This window comes from Alligator mississippiensis, chromosome 6 (assembly GCF_030867095.1).
Source record: "Alligator mississippiensis isolate rAllMis1 chromosome 6, rAllMis1, whole genome shotgun sequence".
Lineage (NCBI taxonomy): Eukaryota > Metazoa > Chordata > Crocodylia > Alligatoridae > Alligator > Alligator mississippiensis.
The window spans coordinates 63,157,115-63,178,687 of record NC_081829.1 but is presented as its reverse complement, the minus strand read 5'-3'; the positions used below and the strand labels follow the sequence as shown (position 1 = coordinate 63,178,687).

Genomic DNA, 21,573 nt, shown 5'->3' with positions numbered 1-21,573 from the left:
ATTATAAAACTACTCAACAAGGTATTCTAAGATACTCAAGCCACCAGGAACCTGCTATGAGACTACCATTGAGTCAATCAAGTCAAGGATGGACTCCCAAAATTGCACCACTGGGCAGAACCCCCAGTGACTGTGACTGACAGCTGTCATGCAATACTCACGTCAAGACCCACGTGGGACAGTGACCTCCAAACTGGGCAGCCAAGATGATGCTGGGGAATAACAGAAGTCTGCCAGAAAGGGATAAAAGGCAGTGAAGCATGACCCTCAGTGGCACTCTCTCATCCAGCACCCGATGTACTGAGACAGAAGGACAAGCAGGCGACCCTCTTCTGAAGAAGACATCACCTTGGTGGAAGCTGACCATCAACAGCAGACTCCAGCACCCCAGAAAGGTATAAATCAACATCAGTGCTACATGACTACTTCAGTATGTGAGCGCGTGTATGTGTGGGTCAGTACATGTTAAGGTGGCCAATACCCTTCATAACTCAAAGGTTGCATTTATGATTTTATTGGTAACTTCACATACCATAAAATAAATTAGAATTTATTATGATCCTGTGAGTTGGTCCTTTGTAGCCAACACTCTCTACTTACATGTAAGGCCAGAGGCAATAAAGGAGGGCCAGAGGCCAGAAGCAAGAAATTACCAAACGTAAGCATATACTCTCCAAAGGTAAGCATGTGTTCTCTTTCAGGTTGGCTGATCTCCTCTGGCAGGCTTTAAACTAGGCTCATCGGGGGAAAGGGAAGTTAAGGATAGAGGGAGCCATGGAACACTGAACAAAGAGCCACCCACAAGAACAGCCCAGCCAAGACATGGGCAATGGTAATAAACTGATGGAAAAAAGATTTAGGCTAGAGATCAGAAGGCAATATTTTACAGTTAGGGTGGCCAAAATCTGGAACCAACTTCCCAGGGAATTGGTCCTCGCTCCTACCTTGGACAAATTCAAGAGGAGGTTGGATGATCACCTGTCTGGGGTCTTGTGAACCCAGCATTCATTCCTGTCTGTGGCAGGGGGTCAGGCTAGATGATCTGTTCAGGTCCCTCCTGACCCTAGCTACTATGAAACTATAAGACAGGCAATGAGCACAAGAAATACCCAGGTAAGAGACAGGGGTCCAGATAGTCCTGGGTTTAGGGGGGTGATGCATGCACCTTCAGGAGGCCTTAAATGCCTCTATACTAATGCTTGTAGTATGGGGAACAAGCAGGAGGAACTTGCCCTCCTGCTAGCAAACACAAACCTGGACATAGTGGGGCTCACTGAAACTTGGTGGGAACCAATGCATGACTGGGCAGTAAACATCAGGGGCTATAGCCTGTACAGGAGGGATAGAACAGGGAGGAAAGATGGCAGTGTGGCACTCTACATCAAAGAGCAATACGCATCCTCAACAAACAGCACTGGGTCAGAGGAGGGGCAGATTGAAGGGCTGGACTGGGAATTCTCAGGTCAGCTTGCGGAGGCAGTAAAGTCAAAGAACGTGGTCATCATGGACGACCTAAACTACCCGGACATCTGCTGGGATGAGCAGTCAGCCAGGTCTGGCAGCTCACGTACGTTCCTAGCCAAGTTACAGGACCTCCATTTAACCCAGGAGGTGCACAGTCCCACAAGGGAAAATGCCTTGTTGGACTTGGTCCTGGCCATGGGCGATGACCTGGTGAGCGGAGTACAGGTTCTCAAGCACCTGGGAGATAGCAATCATTGCCTACTGGAATTCACCATCCAGCACAGGATGTCCAAGGCCTGCAACAAAGCAACAGCCCTAGACTTTAGGAGGGCGGATTTCAATGAGGTAAGGAGACTGGTCGGGGAGGCACTGAGATCCCAGAGAGGAGAGGATTTGGGAGTCCAGGAAGAGTGGTTGTTCCTTAAGGAGGCGATCCTCCAAGCCCAAAGGGTGACAATCCCCACACGGATCAAAGGGGGTGTTACGCCTCAGCTCTGTATTCTTGGGCAACCCTGGCACAGGATGCAGTCTGTCTGACTCACAAAGGACTCCCCCGCCCTCCCCTCCCCTCCTCTACCTAAATGAAACTGATTAAGATGCAGTGAGAGAAGCACCTAAAACTCTCCAGATAAGGGTGATAAGAGTGAACAACTGCCCTCGGTCTCATCTGCATCTGAGATGGAACCAGATGACCATTCATTTACATGAGAGATGGAAAACAGAAAGCCTGAAGCAGAGACTGCAGTGAATTCTGGGACCAGAGAAGCAGGAGAGCGCTGCATGATGGGGAATCTGTGCTTCCAATGTTAATTAACCCATGTTCACACACACCCAGCTCAGCATTTATCAGACCAGTTCTAATCTGGATTTGCTAAGGACTTTTCTCCCCCCAGACACACACATACAGCCCTAAGTTTAATAGGCATCTCGGGCCGTACATTCCCCAGTCCCACTATGGGAGGCCTATTTAAACTTGATTGACTAAAACTCGGTTGCCGGGTTAGGGAATGCTGAGGCAAGAGACCGAGTCCGAGGGGGTACGGGCAACATTTGAACAATGGTTAAGGGTTCATCACAGCATCCAGCCTGCTGGAGCCCTAATCCCAGGGGTTGTCGTATCTTTCCCGAGACGACTGGTGGGAGTCCTCTCCACAAAAGGTTATGAGCACCCCAATAATTGCTTTAAGTCTGTTAAAAGACTATAGTAAAATCTGGAAAAGTCATGCTAAGCTGAGGCTTGTGCACAACAAGTAAAAATCCAAAATCCTGATACTGCAAGCTATCGATTGTTCCTGAAGAAACCATGAGATATCCCATCAGGATATCTGCCATCCATAGGAATCTCAAGCTGGCTCCCAAGTATTTGGGTTACTCCCTAATCTTAAGTGTTTCCTGATTATCAATCAGTTTCCTGAGATGGTCCAAACCAGATAACCCCTTGTCAATAGAAAAGACAATGATTTACACTACTGAGGGTGCTTCGAAGCAGCTGAACTGAGGGTATAAAAATCTGTAAGTGTGTGTGCTTAAAAGAAAAAAAAGAAAGAAGAAGAAGAAGCAGGAGGAAGGAGAAAGAAAGAAGAAAAAAACTCCTGTGCTGACACCATCCCCTGTCGTTCTTGGGATGCTGGAAGAACAGATCGTCTCTGTCTTCAAGGATCGTGCTACGGACTGTGCCTGTCAGCTTTGCAGCCTGGGTACCATGGACTCTGTGAGATTCCCAGCGTTCTCTCTTCTTTATAGGCATAAACTTCTGAACCTGAACTGTATCAGTTAAGCTTGAGCTAAGTTTCCCCAAATACTTAGTGAAACCAGGGTAGTATTGTCATTGTTTGTGTTTGTTTTTCTTTTGCATGTCTATTACTACTAGTACTATTATATATTTCATATGCTTAGCAATAAATAACTTTTATAGGCAAACTGGTAGTAATTGGGTATATTTTTCCTTCTCTGCTTCTTTTTCCTCCTGTGCTCTGCAGCAATGCTTCTTTTACCTATGCTAAAGATCCCTGTGAAGCCTAAATTATTGTGGGGTCTGCTCATCAAGAGGCCAAAGATTGGGACGTGCTGAGTTTGAAACACATAAGGGGATCAGCTTGTACAGGCTGATTGACCCAGTTTGACTCAGACGTGCCCTTATGAACTGAATGCTGGCCCATGAGGGTGTCAGCTGGACACCCAGCCGGATTCAGAGGGATTCTGTTTACCTGTGTGCTTGTGTCTGACTGCAGTTTATTGTTGCTCTTATGAACTGATTCTTGGCATATGAGGGTGTCAGCCTGTCCATGCTGATCAGCCCGGCCAGGTCAGGCGTGTCACGTTAATTTGTGTGTGTTTGTGTGTATGACTGATTTGGTGACTGGAGGAACCCAGTCCCATTGAACCTGAGTCCTGCAAGATAGCTCCACTGGGGGTGAGGGCTTGCAGAAGGGAGAAATACAGCTCCGTATAGTAACACAAGCAGCACACTGACAGAATCACTAAGACCCTAGAAACTATCCCTAATAAATGAGCACACCCCAAAGTAATGGGCAAATTTGGTAACAGGGGCAATAGTGCTCAAAAGCCCCTATGGCTCACCAGAAGCATCCGTGAATGTCTCAAAGCTAAAAAGCAGGTATACACCCAATGGAAAGGAGGGGCCATCACCAAGGAAGATTATATCTCCATTGCTCAAGGCTGTAGGGGGGCTGTTAAGAAGGCTAAGGTGGAGATGGAAATGGAACTAGCGACCCGGATCAAGGATAACAAAAAGTTCTTTTTTAAATACATAGGGGGTAAAAAGAAGGTACCAGGTAACGTAGGGCCTCTGCAGGATACGCTAGGAAATCTGGTGGTCACACCAGATGACAAAGCTAACCTCTTCAACAATTTCTTTGCCTCCATCTTTTTTAAAAGGGACTGGGGCATCCCCCCACCAGGATCCCTGATGGACCCAGGGGAGGCACTGCCAGGCCCAGGGTCAGTGAGGGCCTAGTCAGGGAACTTCTGGTGGGACTAGACATGTTCAAATCAGCAGGTCCTAACGATCTCCAACCCAGAATGCTGAGGGAATTAGCAGAGGTCATTGTGAGACCCCTGCACAGCTTTACAAGCACTTATGGTGCTCTGGGGAGGTGCCAGAGGACTGAAAAAGGGCCAGTGTGGTCCCCATTTTCAAGAAGGGGAGGAAGAAGGGCCCAGGAAACTACAGGCCTGTTAGTCTTACTTTGGTCCTGGGGAAGCTCTTTGAGAAAATTATCCAGGAGCACATCTGCAAAGGGCCAGCAGGGGAAAAGCACCTTGTTCAAATTCGTGGATGACACTAAGATGTCGGGAAAAGTAGGCATGTTGGAGGAGAGGGACAGACTGCAACCAGTTCTAGGCAGGTTACAGGGGTGGGTACATGAGAACAGGATGGGTTTCAATACTGACAAGTGCAACGTACTGCAGGTAGGAAGGAAGAAACAGCAGCATACCTATAGGCTGGGGAACTACCTTCTAGTCAGCATAAAGCAGAAAAGGATCTTGGTGTCATTATTAATTCCAAAATGAACATGGGCTGCCAATGTGGGGATGCGGTCAGGAAGGCTAACCGCACCTTGTCATGTATCCACAGATGCATCATGAGCAGGTCCAAGGAGGTGATCCTCCCCCTCTATGTGACACTGGTCAGGCCGCAGTTGGAGTACTGTGTCCAGTTCTGGGCGCCGCACTTCAGGAGGGATGTGGACAGCATTGAGAGGGCCCAGAAGAGGGCCATTCACATGATCAGGGGGCAGCAAGGCAGGCCCTATGAGCGGAGGCTACAGGACATGAACCTGCTCAGCCTCCACAAGAGAAGGCTGAGAGGGGATCTTGAGGCTGTCTACAAACTGGCCAAGGGGGACCAGCAGGCTATGGGGGAGTCCCTGATCCCCCGAGCACTACTGGGAGGAACAAGGAAAATGGCCATAAATTAACCAAGAGTAGATTTAGGCTAGATATCAGAAGGCACTACTTCACAGTCAGGGCAGGAAGCAACTTCCAAGGGAAGTGGTGCTCTCTCCTACCCTGGGGGGTCTTCAAAAAGAGGCTAGGCAACCACTTAGCCAGGGTCGTTTGACCCCAGCATTCTTTCCTGCCCAGGGCAGGGGGTTGGACTTGATGATCTGCTCAGGTCCCTTCCGACCATACCTACTATGAAACTATGAAGAAATTATAGAATTGCTGCTGACAGATTTTCTGTCATATACATATAAGTTCTCAATACACTGAAAAATGGCTAGGATAAAAAGTTAACAAATTCAGAGTTGTCCTCATTACAGGATCTGCTTAGACTGCTGCCAGAGGTCAAGCTGATGGGTTCAAAGTATGGATAGTTAAAGTGCGTATCATTACAGGCATACCCAAAGTGTCCTGCCCTACTCAGTGGCTGCATCTACATGAGATGCTACTACATAGCAGTTACTGTACATTTATTTAGTACTTGTTTATACACAAGTATAAACGTGTATTAAATAATTGCACAGTAACCCAAATTACTACTCAGTAGTTTTGGCAAACACCTTTTTTTGTGATGCTACTGCGCAGTAACCTAGTACTACTGAGCAGTAGTGTCACATCATGGCTTTTGATGCATGATGCTATTGTGCATTACTGTCAAGCTACTACACAATCAGCATCTTGTGTAGACTCACCCAGTATATTTGCAGAGAAAGAAGATTCAAAAATTCATTTTTCCTGTTCCACTTCCCTCTTGAGATGACATACACATCTTGCTACAGTACAAAACATGGGTTACATTTTTCACCTGAAATTTAACTTATCCTTAATAAACTGTGCATTAATATATCATACAAAATGGAATTCCAAATTCATGTACACTGTGTATAATTGCATACATACCCAGAGCTTTGACTCATCTAGTTTATAGATTTAGGAATCATGTGTGAAAAATGCACTTCAGTTAACATGGCTAAAAAGTCATGTAGTTGTATTTGTATTTTAATTTGAACATCTCAATCTATGCTCTCTAATCTCAAATTCTGAAAAGCAGTTAAAAGTAGCTCTAACTCCCATCAGATGAAATTTAGCATCCTTTAAACACAATAAAGTAATCTGAAAAAGTAGAATTAAGGTGTTTTAGTTGTCAGAACACCCAGATCCTAATATCCTTCTTGTTAATCCATATTGGCACAGGCATGAAATGTTTATCATTGTCAAGAAACGAAAATTTTGTAATTTTTAAAAATAATCTGTAAATAACATTTGGGGCACATTTGCTTTCTTGCTGTTACATTTACCTTATCTGGACAAATTACAGAAATTGTAAAACAAGGGAGGCAACACAACAATTATGATAAAAATAAATGAGATGAAGAAAATCTATTTCGAGATTAGATTTTTTTAAATGTTTGTTACTTACATTTGGGGTTAAGAATACCTATACTTTTATACAAAGCATTGGACTTTTATTTCATTCTTCCTTTGTTTCTCAACTTAACCGGAAAATTAATAAGGCCTACAAAATCATATAAAATATTATCTAGTAATCATCTTATTAACATGTTTGAATCTTTAATGAATCTGTTTTCATCTATAACTATATTTAAAATCTCAAAAGTATACTTTTTCACATTTCATTTTCTCTCTTACTTGTAAAAAATACCTCATGCTAGTCAGACTAAAGTCACTGCATGACTGACTCAGCAGAATGATGATGGAATAAAAATCCTTTAATCTTTATGGATCTTTAGTTCAATTCTAGCTCCTATTGACAGTTATTGAAAGCTTTATCATATAATTACTTGCTGTTAGGCTGCCACTCCACAACTCAAATGAAACTAATTAGCACGCTTTCAATCTGTCTCAGCAGAGAATCCAAAGATTTTATGGCCCAAGAGAAAACTTTTCAACCATTATCACTGTCACTGTTGAACACTGTTGAACAATGTTAAGACATTGTGGTACAGTAGAGACACCTGCACTGATGTTCTGCCCTGGCAAAACAACTCAAGGCTTTTTAATCTGGCACCTTTCCCTCACACTACATTTGGGTAAGATTAAAACAAAAGAAATATCAACACTGCAAAGACAGGAAGATGCACATAAGTAATAAAATAACCCATACAACTGTAATTTGGAAATGAAAAGCTTAACTCTCCTTGTACCCATATTTGTACCAACACTCCTCTCTCTATAGGAGTGTAAAATGTGAGCGAGAAATGCCTGCAGTAATTTAAAATGTAAAGGCAATTATAATTTAATTAGCAGGGAACATTACCAGGACCACATAAGTAGGTAAAAGGAAGTTAGAGGAAAACATGTTTACAAGTAAAGGGAGGGAGCAATACAACCACAGCTCACTCATACGATCAACACCTTTCTTTGTTTATGGAGAGACTGTTAAAAAAAAATTGGCTCTTTCTTACAACATTGTAAAACTAGAATAATAATGGTACTTTATGAAATTAGCTCTGAATTACAATAGTTGTAAATAAAGGCAGAATGATCCATCAACTTACTTATGTTATATTTGCATATGACAAAAGGTGGCAAGCTTCATATATATAATACATATATACATATATACACACACACACATATATATACATATACACACACGGTTATATTAAATAATCACAACATCAGTAAAGAGCAAGTTTCAAGTAGTATATCTAGAACGGGGCAGGCAAAATACGATCCATCAGTCACTTTCATCTGACATGCCAGACACTTTCACTTGGCCAGCAGTGCCCACCAATGAATTGTACCCTGCCCAGCCCTTTCACCCACAAGGGTGGGAGCAAGGTGCCTATGTATACACCCCCCCCAACATACCCTATTGCGTCCACCCTTGTGGGCAGAAAGACCCAACCTGGCCAGCAGGCAACTTCCAGGTAGGACAGGGACCTGCTCAGCTTTCCAGGCATTCTGCTGGCTCCGGGCAGCAAGTAGGGAAGTGGTGGGGGTGGAGCTGTAGCTGGGCGAGAGCATGAAGCATGGGGCTAGGGTTGGTGGCAGCATGGAGCTCAGGTGGTCAGGATGTGCGGGGACCCCTCCCCGCTCTTCCCATGCAGCACAGTCCTGGCAGGTGGTGGCAGCAGCAGCAACAGGCAGGAGTGTTTGGGGCACTTGTGCCTGGGGCAGGCACTGATACCTGGGGCAGGCACTGATGCCTGGGGCACACAGCAAGGAGTGCAGCCCTGCCTTCAGGCAGTCTCTATCGCTGGCACTCCCCACCAGGCATGTGTAGCCCCTTCACGTGATGCGGCACTGGAGGGAAGCTCCACATGCTGAAGCCATCTGCCTTCCCCACTTCCTGGATCTGCACAGCAGGGGTGGGGAAGGCAGCCAGCTCCAGCATGTGGGGCTTCCCACCCATGCTGCACGAGTATGGAAGTTGTACATGACTGGCAGGGAGTGTTGGTGATAGTCTGCCTGGGAAGGGCTGTGCCCCATGCCACAATGTGCAGTGCTGGCCAGAGCCACACGCCATAGTGCCTGCACTGAGCACAAGCACCCCAAGCACCCCCGCCTGCTACTGTGCCATGGGGAGAGTTTGGGGGGGTCACCACACCCCCCATCCTTCCTCACACCCCACAAATGCCACACACCTAAACCCTGCCCCCACAACCCCCAACATAACCTATGACACCCCATACACCACACCATACACACACCCCCACACTCCATCATACACCCCCCACACATCCTCCCAAACACACCCCTCCAAACCATATAAAAGAGTTAAGAATTTATTTTTGAGTTATTATGGAATCACCTCTATATACAGTATGTAAACAGAAATCACAACAACAATATTTTTGTAACAAAATTAAAAATACATTATAGTAGGTGTTTGACTTCTAGTATATGATTTGTTTTTTTCCTGGTTCTAAGATGCCAGCCCTCCTTCCCAAAAGGAGTATTTCCAGGGTGGAAGAGGAGGGACTTCCAGTGGCAAAGGTCAGGGGTGGGACTTCCAGTCCCAAGATGGTGACTAGAGGGCAGCTCTCAAGGGGTAGTGCTACCCATGCAGCTCTTGGAAGCTCACCAAACCTCATTAAACAGCCCTCCACCTAAAATACTTGCCCACTCCTGATCTAGAACAATGGAGAGATACTTGACCTGAACTGGGATTTCTTAACGGAAACCCAATAATGTAGGAGAAATATCAGCTCAAACCACACATCTGGCTATGTTTCAGCTTTTTTTCCCAGGATTGCTTAAGGATTCTCAGGACTATCAAATTCGCTAAATTTAATAATAATAAAACAATTGAAATAAAATGTTTCTCCCCTACTCTACTCATCCTCTTTGGGAAACATATTAAGCTGGGGTCAAAAAAAGGCACTTAGGAGCATTAGGGTGAATGGACTCTATTCAGTTTGGTAAGTGTTCACAGTGAATCTGAAAGAGGGCATCATAAATAGTAGCTTTCAGCATTAAATATTAAATCCCAACATATTAATAAAAATAATTAGCTATGCTTTACCTATGATGGAATTAAGAAATAGCACAGGAGAGACACCGAAAAATGCAAGGTTCTCCATCTTGGGAAGAAAAACCTGTGGCATGCTTATAGGCTTGACAGTGCTACACTGACTAGCACTATGAACTAAAAGGACTTGATTGACCACAAGTTGAACATGAGCCACCAATGTGATGCTGGGGCTAGTAAAATGAGCAAAATGCTGGCTTGCATCCATAGATGCTTCTCAAGCAAATCCCAGGATGTCATTCTCCAGTTGTACTTGGCCTTGGTGAAGCCACAGATGGAGTACTGCATCCAACTCTGGGCTCCAAAATTTTTTAAAAGTATGTGGAGAAGCTTGAAAGAGTATAGAGGAGAGCCATGTGCATGATCAGAATTCAGGAAAACAGACCTTATGATGAGAGGCTGAGAGCTACGGGACTCTTCATCCTGGAAAAGCTCAGGCTCAGGGGGGACCTGGTGGCCACCTATAAGTTTATTACGGGTGCTCACGAGGATCTGGGGGAACATCTGTTCACCAGAGCACCCCAGGGAATGACAAGGTCAAATGGTCACAAACTCCTTCAGGACCATTTCAGGATGGACATAAGGAAGAACTTCTTTACAGTCCAAGCCCCCAAGGTCTGAAATAGACTGCCAGAGGTGATCCAAGCACCTACTTTGAACACCTTCAAGAGAAATGTGGATGTTTATCTTGCTAGGTTCCTATGACCCCTGCTGACTTTCTGCCCCTGGGGCAGAGGGCTGGACTCGATCTTCCGAGGTTCCTTCCAGCCCTAATGTCTATGAAATCTAGGAACAAATGCCATCCCCAAAGCCAGAAGCCATGTAATAAAGCTGTTTCTACTGAACATATCTATAGGGGGCAAATATTCTTCTAGGGTGGCAAAATTATATTCAAGCTACTGCATAAACACCATTGGAACTTAATAAATGGATGTAACAAGTGAAAATATTCTTTTCACTTTTTTCATCTATGTTTATACTCTATAAAGCTGCTTTGAAATATCACACAATGAACTGTTATAGAGATGAGTTCCACAGCACACAGATGAATACACAGCACTTGGCATAGTTCCCAAATTTTGCTTGACTTTCTCTGGAAAATGAAATACCAAGGAATGTAGGGACATCTAGGAGTACATGGCCAAAAAAGGGAAACTAAAGTCTGCTGCCTTCTGGGATAATTACAGGCAGTCAAAAAGCCCGAGGCTATCTCAGTTCAAGGTTAAATTGTAGTCTTTGCAGATTAGTCTAAACTGCAGAGATTAAAGTGAAACAGAAGCGAACAGACATCTACCTTTTGACTCAAGAAATGCAGCCTCAGAATCCAGGATTGATCTCTGGCTGTGTGTTCACTTCCACTTCTTGCTGCCCCTGAAGTCTCTGGGATTTGCAATCCAGAATTACAGTAGCAGGATTCTGCAGGGTTGCTCATCACTTCCTCTTCCTGCTTCCAGGTGCCTCTGGGATTTGTAGTCTACAGTTGCAGCCAGCAGTAAGTTTAATTGGGGAAAGGGTTATTTAACTCCCCCTTCCTGGCCTCAGACCCTAGCTGGGATTTGCCTGGAGTAGGTAAATCCTGCCCCTCCCCCCCCCAACTGAGCTGCAACCCCTTTGTCAGCCAGTCCTCGCTGCTCCACTAGTGAGCAGAGGGGCAGGGGCAGCCCTGCTCTCTGAAGCAGATAGCAAAGCCCAGCCCAGGGCTGGAAAGCATGCTGGGATACTGGGGGAATGTAATTTAACTTGAATCAGGATGGGGTCTGGGACAGAAGTTCCATAAACTGGTTTAACTCAAATCAGTTAAGTCTGATATTGCATTCAAGCAGGTTTATCTTACATTAGTTTCAAACATTTTGAAACTGGTTTATGTGCACAGACCTTCTGTTCTGTTACAGGTTTAAACCAGTTTCTGATCATTTAAACTGGTTTATATGTAACTTTTGTCCCTAGCCCTGCCTACTGGCTTTCTCCTTTGATTTCCTACAATAGGAGAGCAACAGCCCTCAACTTATTCTCTTGCTTTTTGAGATGTGTGATCATCTTAACTGAACAGAAGCAGCAGCACAGTGGGACACAGTTCTCTATTGCCAAAATCTTTAAGATCAGGAGAGGGACCAGGGGCAGAACATAATTTTCTCCCCTGCTTTCTGGGTTGGATCATAGTAAAGAGGTGTAAACTGCCCTCTTAATACTGTTTTTATGTCACCTAAGGGAAAAATAGGATAAGCTATCCTTAAAATAACTGGATCCCTCTGTGTCCCTAATTCTGTTTGAGATTGTAACAGGGAGACATTGATCCTGTTACAGGAATGCCCCTGGTGAGAGCCCACTGGTTTGCACTGGTGGCTTGGTAAGGGCGCTGGAACATAAACTGATTAATAATCAAGCCCGGACTCTCACTTCCCAGCAGTGAACCCTTGGGAAGTGTTAATCACTTGTTAGAACTGCAGCATGGCCGAGGAACCCTGAGACAGATTAGTTAATAGCCAATCAAGGACTTTCACTCACCAGCGGTGAACTGCCCGGAAGTGTTAATAGCTTGTGGGAAACGTTGTATAAAAGACTGATAGCCTGATTGAAGAGATCCCCCAGAAGGGGAACTGGAGCATAGGTCTGAGATGCCTGAGCGATGAGCAGACCCTGTGTGGAGGTACAGGTGGCAAGAGAAGAGAGTCAGGAGAGAAAGCTTTCCCCAGAACAGTGAGCAGAGGAATTGCCAGCTGATCAGGAGCAGAGATTTAAAGGGGCTGGTTGAATGTGGTGCTGACAAGACAAGGGAGAGACCTTTTGATGTCGACGTTTGCAAGTAGTGGGTAATCACAGGCAACACTTGAGTGAGTAAGGCTTACTAGACTGTTAAACTAGCCTAGGAACAGAAGAAGTCAGGGAAACGACAACCCAGCAGTGAGAAGTAGATAACTGACGGTCGGTTGCAGTCAGATATAGGTGAGCAGGAACTGGTGATAATCAATATTAAAATCTGTAAGCCTTGGTCTAGTTTGGTGTCACCTACATTTATCCCATCAAGCTGTGGCAGGAGAGATAGACACCATTATGAGGGAAGGAGGGACTTAACATCTCATTTGTGCCCCAGACAAAAAACACACTCACAGAGATATACAAGTTTAATACAAATTGGTTGAGGGGTAACACCATTTAAGAGAGTGAATATGAGGACAGGAAGTAGTACTGACACACAAAACATATCACTTAACCTCCCTCGGCATAATTGATATACACTGGCCCAGAGTTGATGCAGACAGTTGTGCATGAGGGATAATTCTACTCTGTGAGAAGCTAACTATGAATCAACAAGTCTTATGACTTTTATGGATAGTATACATTCTTTCCATGACTTTTCATGTAAATTGTAATTTCTGCTTGTAATATTCCCAGTTCATTGAAAATCTGATGGCTTAAAAATCTAAAACCTAAATAAATTATTTCATACAATTAAAAAAATACATGGAAATGGAAATATTTTCCCCTTCCCACTCCCTCCCTCCATCTACAGTTGAAACAGTTGAAAGAAAATATGTTTTCATAACACATACTGTGGAAGTTAAGTTTTTGAAAGGGCTGATACATGTAAATACTTAACTTATACACTGATATCTGAAAAACATTATAACAAGCAAAGAAAAGTAATGAAATAAAACTACTATACCACTTTCTAAATGTACTATACTTTATATATTTGTACACTTCCTTTAAATGACTCTGTATGTTCAGTGTCTTGACTTACCGTGCACTTTTCTTTTTATTGCTCTGTCTGGTTAGTTAAGTGAGGAGCTGATTGTACATAGAGAAAGAATGGAATATACCATTAACTATTTCTTTCTTGCAGTCTAGTATATTTGACACTTCTTATCTTGGTTCCAGATCTATGGCAACAATTGAATCTTAAGACTGTTGTTACAATGTAAATGTTCCGAAGTAGAAGACACTACACAATAATTATTTCTGAAAGGTTGAGTATCAAATGGGACAGCATTTGGGAAGGGGGAGGGTGTCTAGAACAAAACCAAATCAACCTCCTCCCCCCATCCCCCAACACAGACACAATTTGCACCAAATTATTGCTTTTTGGTCTGAGTAGAATGAACATGTCTGACTAAAAAAATATTATTACAGAATTTTTAGAGCATTCAAATTGCAAGATAAAGAAGACCTAACATAAAGCTTGGATACTCCAGGCTCCAATCACCTTAACAGCTGCTTTAAGTGCAGCTCTTACTCCTACTGTATATGCAGACAAGATTACTATTGTAATTTCAGTTCTCCCAGACTAGCCTTTTCAAAGTTTCAGCAACATGACACCAAGAAAGTCAATACATAGAGTAGGAAAAAATAGCCTGCTGTAAAAATCTATCCTGGTACAGAATTTAACATTATTTTACACTATACAGGATAGAAGCATTAACAATAATAGTTGTTCATTTTCTCAGCAGAAAATGACCTTAAACCTGCATCTCTCCACTCCAGTAAAAATCTGCATATTTCAAACCATTCAGAATACTATCTAGCTATGACTGAGAGCTCATAAAAATAGTTTTCAGGCCCACAGGAAGCTGAAAGAGCAACAGAGGTGCAACAGACAGGCACTTGGAGTAGATGTGACACACAGGGGTAGCAGCAACTTCTAGCTGTACAACTGTGGTGGCAGCATTTTTTTCCCTGTGTGCCTTCCTCTGTCCCCGCCCTTCAAGTTGGCATTCAGAATGACTTCCCTGGTCAAGCTGCCGTAGTTATGCTACAGCATAGCAAGAACCCTTCTGTACAATATATCAATACATTACATTCCCTGCATGTAGAAAAAAGAAATATAAACCACATACTTGACTATTGGCAACTTACTGCATAATAAATCTGTAAAATTAAAAGAAAAAAAAGCATAAAAAAGAGGTTTGGGGGGCTAAAACAATAGCAATGAAAAGCTGACAATTTCTATCTTGAAACCCAACAAACCACCAGAGGATCCAAAGAGCTACTGACTAGGGCTGTGTGACGCGTCAGGTGCTGATTCGATTCAGAGGAGATTCAGCTCAATTTGATGGCTGAATCTCTGAATTCAAATTGAATGAGGAGACCAATTAAAAAGTATGAGTCAATTCAAAGCTCTCTGAATTGATTTGGAAAATATTCAGAGAGCTTCAGAGATTTGGGAAGTCCTGGTAAGGAGGGGACAAGGGAGTTGGGGCTGGAACCCTGCCAGGCCCAATCCCCTTCCTGCTCCCCCAGAACTCCTGAGTGCCCCTCAACATGCGCTTGCTCACCCACAGCCCCCATGCCTGCCCCACCCAGTCCTAGCTCTTTAAAATACAAAACAAACAAAAAAACCCACTCCCTGGCTGCTGCAGCAGCCTCAGGGCTTCTGGGGGCTCATGGCAGAGCCCCCTATGCAGTGCAGGGCAGTGGGGATTGCCATCTGCCTGGCAGGAGGTGAGTGCAGGGCTTTTTTTTTTTCAAAAGCTGGGAGCTGACGTGGGTGGGGCAACCATAGGGGGGGCTGGGAGAGTAGGAGGAGGTTGGGGAGCTCATGGCATGCACACAGCATGGGGCAGCAGGGATCAACCCCATATCTGGCAGCAGCTGATGAATCAGGGCTTTTTTTTTCAGAGCCAGGAGCTGGGCCTAGGCAGGGTAGCCATTGATGAGGCTAGGAAAGCCAGTGGGGGATGAGGCCGATTCAAAGATTCAGTAGTGGCCAAATCTCTGAATCAGATTCAGCAGAATTGATTTGGGCCATTGATTCGAATCACTAAATTGAATCACTGTCCCCTGAATCGGCTGAATCTGAATCTAAAGTAAATATTAGCCACTTTACACAGCCCTACTACTGACCCTTCTCACTACTCTGCATTACATATAAACTCATGGAAAGCATTATGCTGAAGAGAACAGAGAATGTTATTGATCCCCAGCTCCCAAAAGAACAAGTTGGCATTCAGAAAAAGCTGTGTACCACTGATCAAGTTGCACTACTTGCATCTGACATAGAAAATTGATTTAAAATGAGGCAGAGAACAGGTGCAGTCTTTATCAATCTCACAGCCACCTATGACACTATATGGCATCAAGGTCTCAAATATAAACTGCACTCTAAGATACCTGAATGCAAGCTATACAGTTTCATCATGAATATAAGGATCTGCTGGAGATCATTTAAATTTTCTACCAGCCAAGGAGGAAAAAATATAGAGTATGAAATCTAAAGAATGGTATCTCCCAAAGGTCAGTTCTAGCACCAATACTTTTCAATGCATATACCTCAGACTTCCTGCATACTATATCTAAGCGATACATGTACACTGACAATGTTGCCATAGTTGCTCAAGGAACAGACATAACAGAACTGGAAAAGACACTGAATGCTGACATGGAACTCATCACCGACTATCTCCACAAGTGGTGCTTAAAGTTGAGAATCAATAAATTAGTATCATCAGTCTTCTACCCAGACAATTGTTGAGCAAAAAGCATGCTGAATATCCAAGTAAGTAACCACAACCTTCTCCATGAGCATACCCCTCCTACCTAGGAGTCACATTAGAACTTTTTCTCACCTATAAACCTCATATTCAGAAGGACAGCATTAAAGTCTCCGAATGGGTAGATGTTTAGCCAGCACAACATGGGGTGCCAATTTCAAAGAAACACTGCACTTGCAATGGTATATACCCCACCAGAATACTGTGCTCCTGTATGGTCCAGAAGTTGTCATACTAAAAAGCCCAACACTGTTCTTAAGTTTGGACTGAGATTCATAAATGGTTGCACAACTTGTGGACACACTCACATGCACACACATACTCCCTGTACTCTCTGGCATTAGGCCAAGTGATATAAAATGACAGACCCTAACATCATTACTGTCAACAGAGGCAAGAGATGATGAAAATCACCTGGCTCCAACAACTGTTAACTGAAGACCCAAAAGATGGAGGCTTAAAAGGCTCAGAAGTCATAAACCATCTGTATATGAGCTCAGAAGCCCCTGAAAGGGATTGAGGATATTGAACCAAATCTATGATGGGCAGTTACAGGGTGCCAAGTGCTGGGAAAGGTCAGATCTACTCCTACAGCATTTTATACCAACATCAAACGAGTACCCCATTGGGCATGACCTTGACAGAAGCACGGGTCGAGCTGAACAGACTGATATCTGAATACGGACACTTCAAAACAACACTTCACAAAATGAACATCTTGGACAGCCCCCTGTGTAAATGCAGCAACTGACAAACAGCACAGCACTTAATTGAAAACTGCAGTCTTTACAAATGCCAAGCAGGGTAGATGGAATCCACACATTAAGAAACAATACCAAACAGTGGCTCATAGATTTGGAAGTTGATATTTGACACTATATGAAAGAAGTGCAACTCCTAGGTGAACTAAAGTTATATGAGGCCAGATGTTTTTTGACTGACCTGACCTTCCTGAACTCCTCTACTCTATGCCACTTAGATCACCCTAGCCCTAGTTAGGTTGATCAAAATGTAAGATTCTCACGTCAGTGAATTAAGATAGATTGGGTGGCCATTTTCTGCCCACTCTAACCTCCTGAACTTGTGTACAGTTTGGCACTTAGACCTATCACACCCTAATTGGATCAATCCAAGTGTAATGTCTCACACATAAATTTAGCAGATTCTAAAGGTCAACAGTAAGACAACTGTGAACTTTAGCCATGAGAGATAGTGAACAGTAAAATAGAATGAAAGTATAGTTTATTTACAATATTTCATGAACATCAGCAGACAGCACCGCTGGTTCTGAGAGATGCAGAAGGTCAATTAACTGTTGTACTAACTCTGTAATGAATCCTAAATGACTAAACCCTCTACATTTTTTAAAAACTAAAGTCATTATCACAGGTAGTACTATATATAGCCTAGAAATAAATTGTCAAGGCCAATAACTTGAAGGAAATAATTGAATAGAATCTCTGGGAATTTATATACATACATTTGTCTGCTCTGACACACCAAAGTTCCAGCACATTGGAGAAGATGCGATCAATCGAGTCTGCTCTGCACCTGCCCAATACTGCATCACATGCGATTGTATAAATGGTGAGATGAACATCAGTGCTGAGAAAGTGGCAGTGCTGTGCTTTTGAACTAAAAGACCTTCAATGTGTTTTAGTTCAAAAGCTCATTGCTGTCATTTTCTCAGTGCTGACATGCATTATGACATTTATACAAATGTATGTGCTGCAGCACTGGGTACTTTTAAAAGTGCCCAGAACTGCAGTATAAGCGTGTGTAAAAATGCCCTCTGTTTTTATCTTGCAGCTTTAATGCTTAGCATAAGCCTGCGTTTATTCACAGTAGTTCCAGATCCTAACATTTTCATCTTCTTCTTCTTGTCCTTAAAAAAATGAGAATCCATCAACCTTGTGTTCTATTTTTAATAATGTTCACTATTGATAAGGATAATATAGCACAGTGGCAGTGAAAAAAATGTCACACTCACCATTTCGACTTTCTTCATCAATAGCAACTATTGTGGCTGGAGGACCTGTTCTGGCCAGCTTGCAGTCTATAAAAATGAAACCAGAAGTTATTTCTAAACCAAGAGTATATTCCATATATATAAAAGAGTTATACTGAGACCATGATCAACAAACAAGGTAAGCTTGAAATACTAAGCTAATAACTATCATAAGGACTCAAACCTAAAAGCTTGAATTTATCTCTTATTCAGATAAACTCTTTTTAAAGCACATGAGAATTTGGTGGAGAAAGACCTAAATAAAGACATTAGGTTCTGGCTCCACCTGTGAATACACAGTTCACAACATATTCCCAATGTTACTTTGGCATCTTCTACTGGTTATGGCACTTACTTTCCATGTCATGAATGTACACACCAAGTCCTGGCAACATCACAACACAACACAAGACAGTTAACTTACTACACCATAAACCTATTCATGTCTTGCTTCAGTTATACCAACTGGGACCAATGTGAAAAAGTAGTCCTTCAGGACAGAGATAATGTAATGGTAATTTAACCAAAAGAAATAACATAAAGGAGTGATTAAAAAGGGATAAATTGTAATTAAAGTTTCACAACAGAAACAAAACTAATTGGAATTTAATTGCAACAAAAGGATCTAATTAAAAGGAGTGAACAGAATTTTAATAACGTTGTAAAGAAAATAAAAATGCATAACAGACAAGCAATGCTCAGGAAGTTTTTGCCATCTTACCCTCATATTGCCAGTCTGGAGTCAAAAGTTTAGAGTCATCAATGGAGGCAGAGCAGAATAATGAAAGAAAATAAGGGAGATTTTATTGTTTTTGTTTAGAGACACAAAGAAGTACACACACAGCTTCTAGATATAGAGATGTAAACTTCTGACTTTATATATAGGCACATATACCAAATTTGATGTGTGCATGTTGTACACAACTGAGCTATGTATATAAAATAGAAAGAAAAAAATATGGCTTCAGATCATGCATTGGAAAAAATGCTCTAAATTTAAAATATTAATCACTCTTCTGTTTGAAAGATGCGTTGAATAATATCTTGCATTCCAATGTTTATCTAACTATCCCAACTATAAAGATGGTCCAATAAAAGATATTGCCATAAGCAATCGTTGCCTCTTATGAACTGTCACACAGTAACTCTGACATGGGTAGATGAAGGAGAATGTATCATATTTCATAGTGGGCAACTGAATAAGAGGCTAAGGTCTAGGTTTTTCAGCTAGTTGGACACTGCCGTACTCAGCAGGCTTAAGTAATTTAGCCATCTAAATCCCATTTTCAAATATTACTTCAGAAGCATCTCAGTTATGTTGATTTCTATTATGGGTCTCAGGGTTTCTGAAAATACTACAAAGCGTTAACCTGAACATTTTCATAACTCAGTATCTGAAAATAACTGAAAACCTGGCCCTTTGGAATGCACACAAAGCTCAAACATTTCTAACAGTTATGCAGACTATTGCTGTAATGAGAAAATATCGTGGTGATTTTTTTATTCCCAATTAGCAGTACAGACTCTACATTTAGGGTGCATACAAGCATTATATTTCTACCAGTGGAATCACAGGTCTACCAGACCAATAGTGTGGCTTCTTGTAGAAACTTCTACCTTGTCTGACAACATAGAAGTTTCCTCCAGTTGATCATCTACCCATAGAACAAACACTTGCACACTTATCTGATTGATAGATGCTCCAGTGCTATCCCCTGACTTTCCAATGCATAGTGCCCCCTCCCCACACCACCTCCCAATGGACAGTTTGTGACTTGGTTGGATCCTCTGCTCCAGTCAAGTCACAGAAGAAACCCTCCCCTTGTTAACTTTGGGGCTGGGAAAGCTCAGCCTCTTTCCACAGCCCTGCAGTTGACAACCCTCAACCTCCAAGGCTTTAAGCATAGCTTGGCACCAACTGCCTTACCTAGGGTCCTGGGGCCCTCCCAGGGCAATAATGGTGCTGAACCTTTGTCTTGGAGCCTGGCCAGCAGCCAGTGTGGCTCTGGTTGGCCAGGCTCCCTTTCTGCAGCACACACTGCTGCCACATGCTCCACACCAGTTTTTTTAGTGATTTTTTTATTTTTTTAATTCAGGATCTCCTGGTGTAAAAAACAGCAACACTGAGCTGCAAAATAGCAGTGAGGTGAATGCGGCACTGTGAGGAGTGACACATGCTCATGGGGACATGCTCTTACAGAGCACCGTGGTATCTAACTATAGACTCCAATTTTCCTAATGTATACAAGGGTTATGTGGTGTAAAAAAAAAATGTAAGAGTACTTCTCCAGCTCTGTGACTGGGCCAGAACACAAAAGGGTGTTAGCCATTCATCCCCTACTTTCCCCTGCAACTGAGTTCAGCAAGAGAATTAGAGAAGGGACAGGGCAAATGGTGGCAATGCCCAACCCCTGGATTCTGGAACCATGCAAAAACAGGATCCGGCCAGAGCTGGCTCAGATCAGCTGATGTTCTCAGTATAGACCTCACTGCACAAGTGGAGCTCAGGCAGGTGCTTACCAGGTGGTGACTGTAGAACTCATTGTATATGTGTGCCACAGCCAAAAGGGGAGCAAGATCACACCACCACACCCTGCCTGAATCTACCTATGCACAAACCAGATTTGAAATTTAGTTCTTTTATGTTGTTTTCCTCAGAGAATCTAAATGGATGCATTTATTTTGCTATCCTTCGATCTTGTTTCTTATTTTTACATGACAGTTTGATTGGTAAATATGGAATGAGTATTTATGCGTGAAGTGGATGCAAATCAAATTTGGAATCCTGACAGTTTTCACAATTTTTCTTCTTATGTTTCAGTAGTAAACTGTTATTTGGAAATGTAGACCTGGCTGCAGGAAAAAAGAGCTATTACAAGTAGAAAGAGACATTGAAATGCATTACAAGATAACACTGAACCAACTAAAAGATAGAGTTGTAGCAATAATTCAGTAAGGGGAAAAGAAGTGAACAGGATGCCAAGAGAAAAGTCCAGCATATAGATTCTCTTTGTTACAGCAAAAATGTGTTTCTCAGGAAATGTACATGTCTGACAGGTAGTGATATCCTTAATGTACAGTTTTACATAAAATTCCAGTTAAATCTCTGGCTGCGTTTTGAGATTTCTCTCTAATTTCCTTTCCCACAT

At 42.8% G+C, this 21,573-nt stretch overlaps 1 protein-coding gene across 3 annotated transcripts in view; it reads right to left on the bottom strand.

Annotated features, from left to right (window-relative positions):
* The window catches only part of PCDH15 (protocadherin related 15), a 1,303,618-nt gene that overhangs the window by 721,474 nt on the left and 560,571 nt on the right, over positions 1-21,573 (bottom strand). For all 3 annotated transcript variants that reach the window (XM_059729933.1, XM_059729932.1, XM_019484297.2), the window contains 2 exons: positions 19,146-19,160; positions 18,407-18,472 (listed from right to left, as the gene is read on the bottom strand). In XM_059729933.1, coding sequence (XP_059585916.1) covers positions 18,407-18,472; positions 19,146-19,160 — 81 coding nt within the window. The remainder of the gene's footprint in view (positions 1-18,406; positions 18,473-19,145; positions 19,161-21,573) is intronic.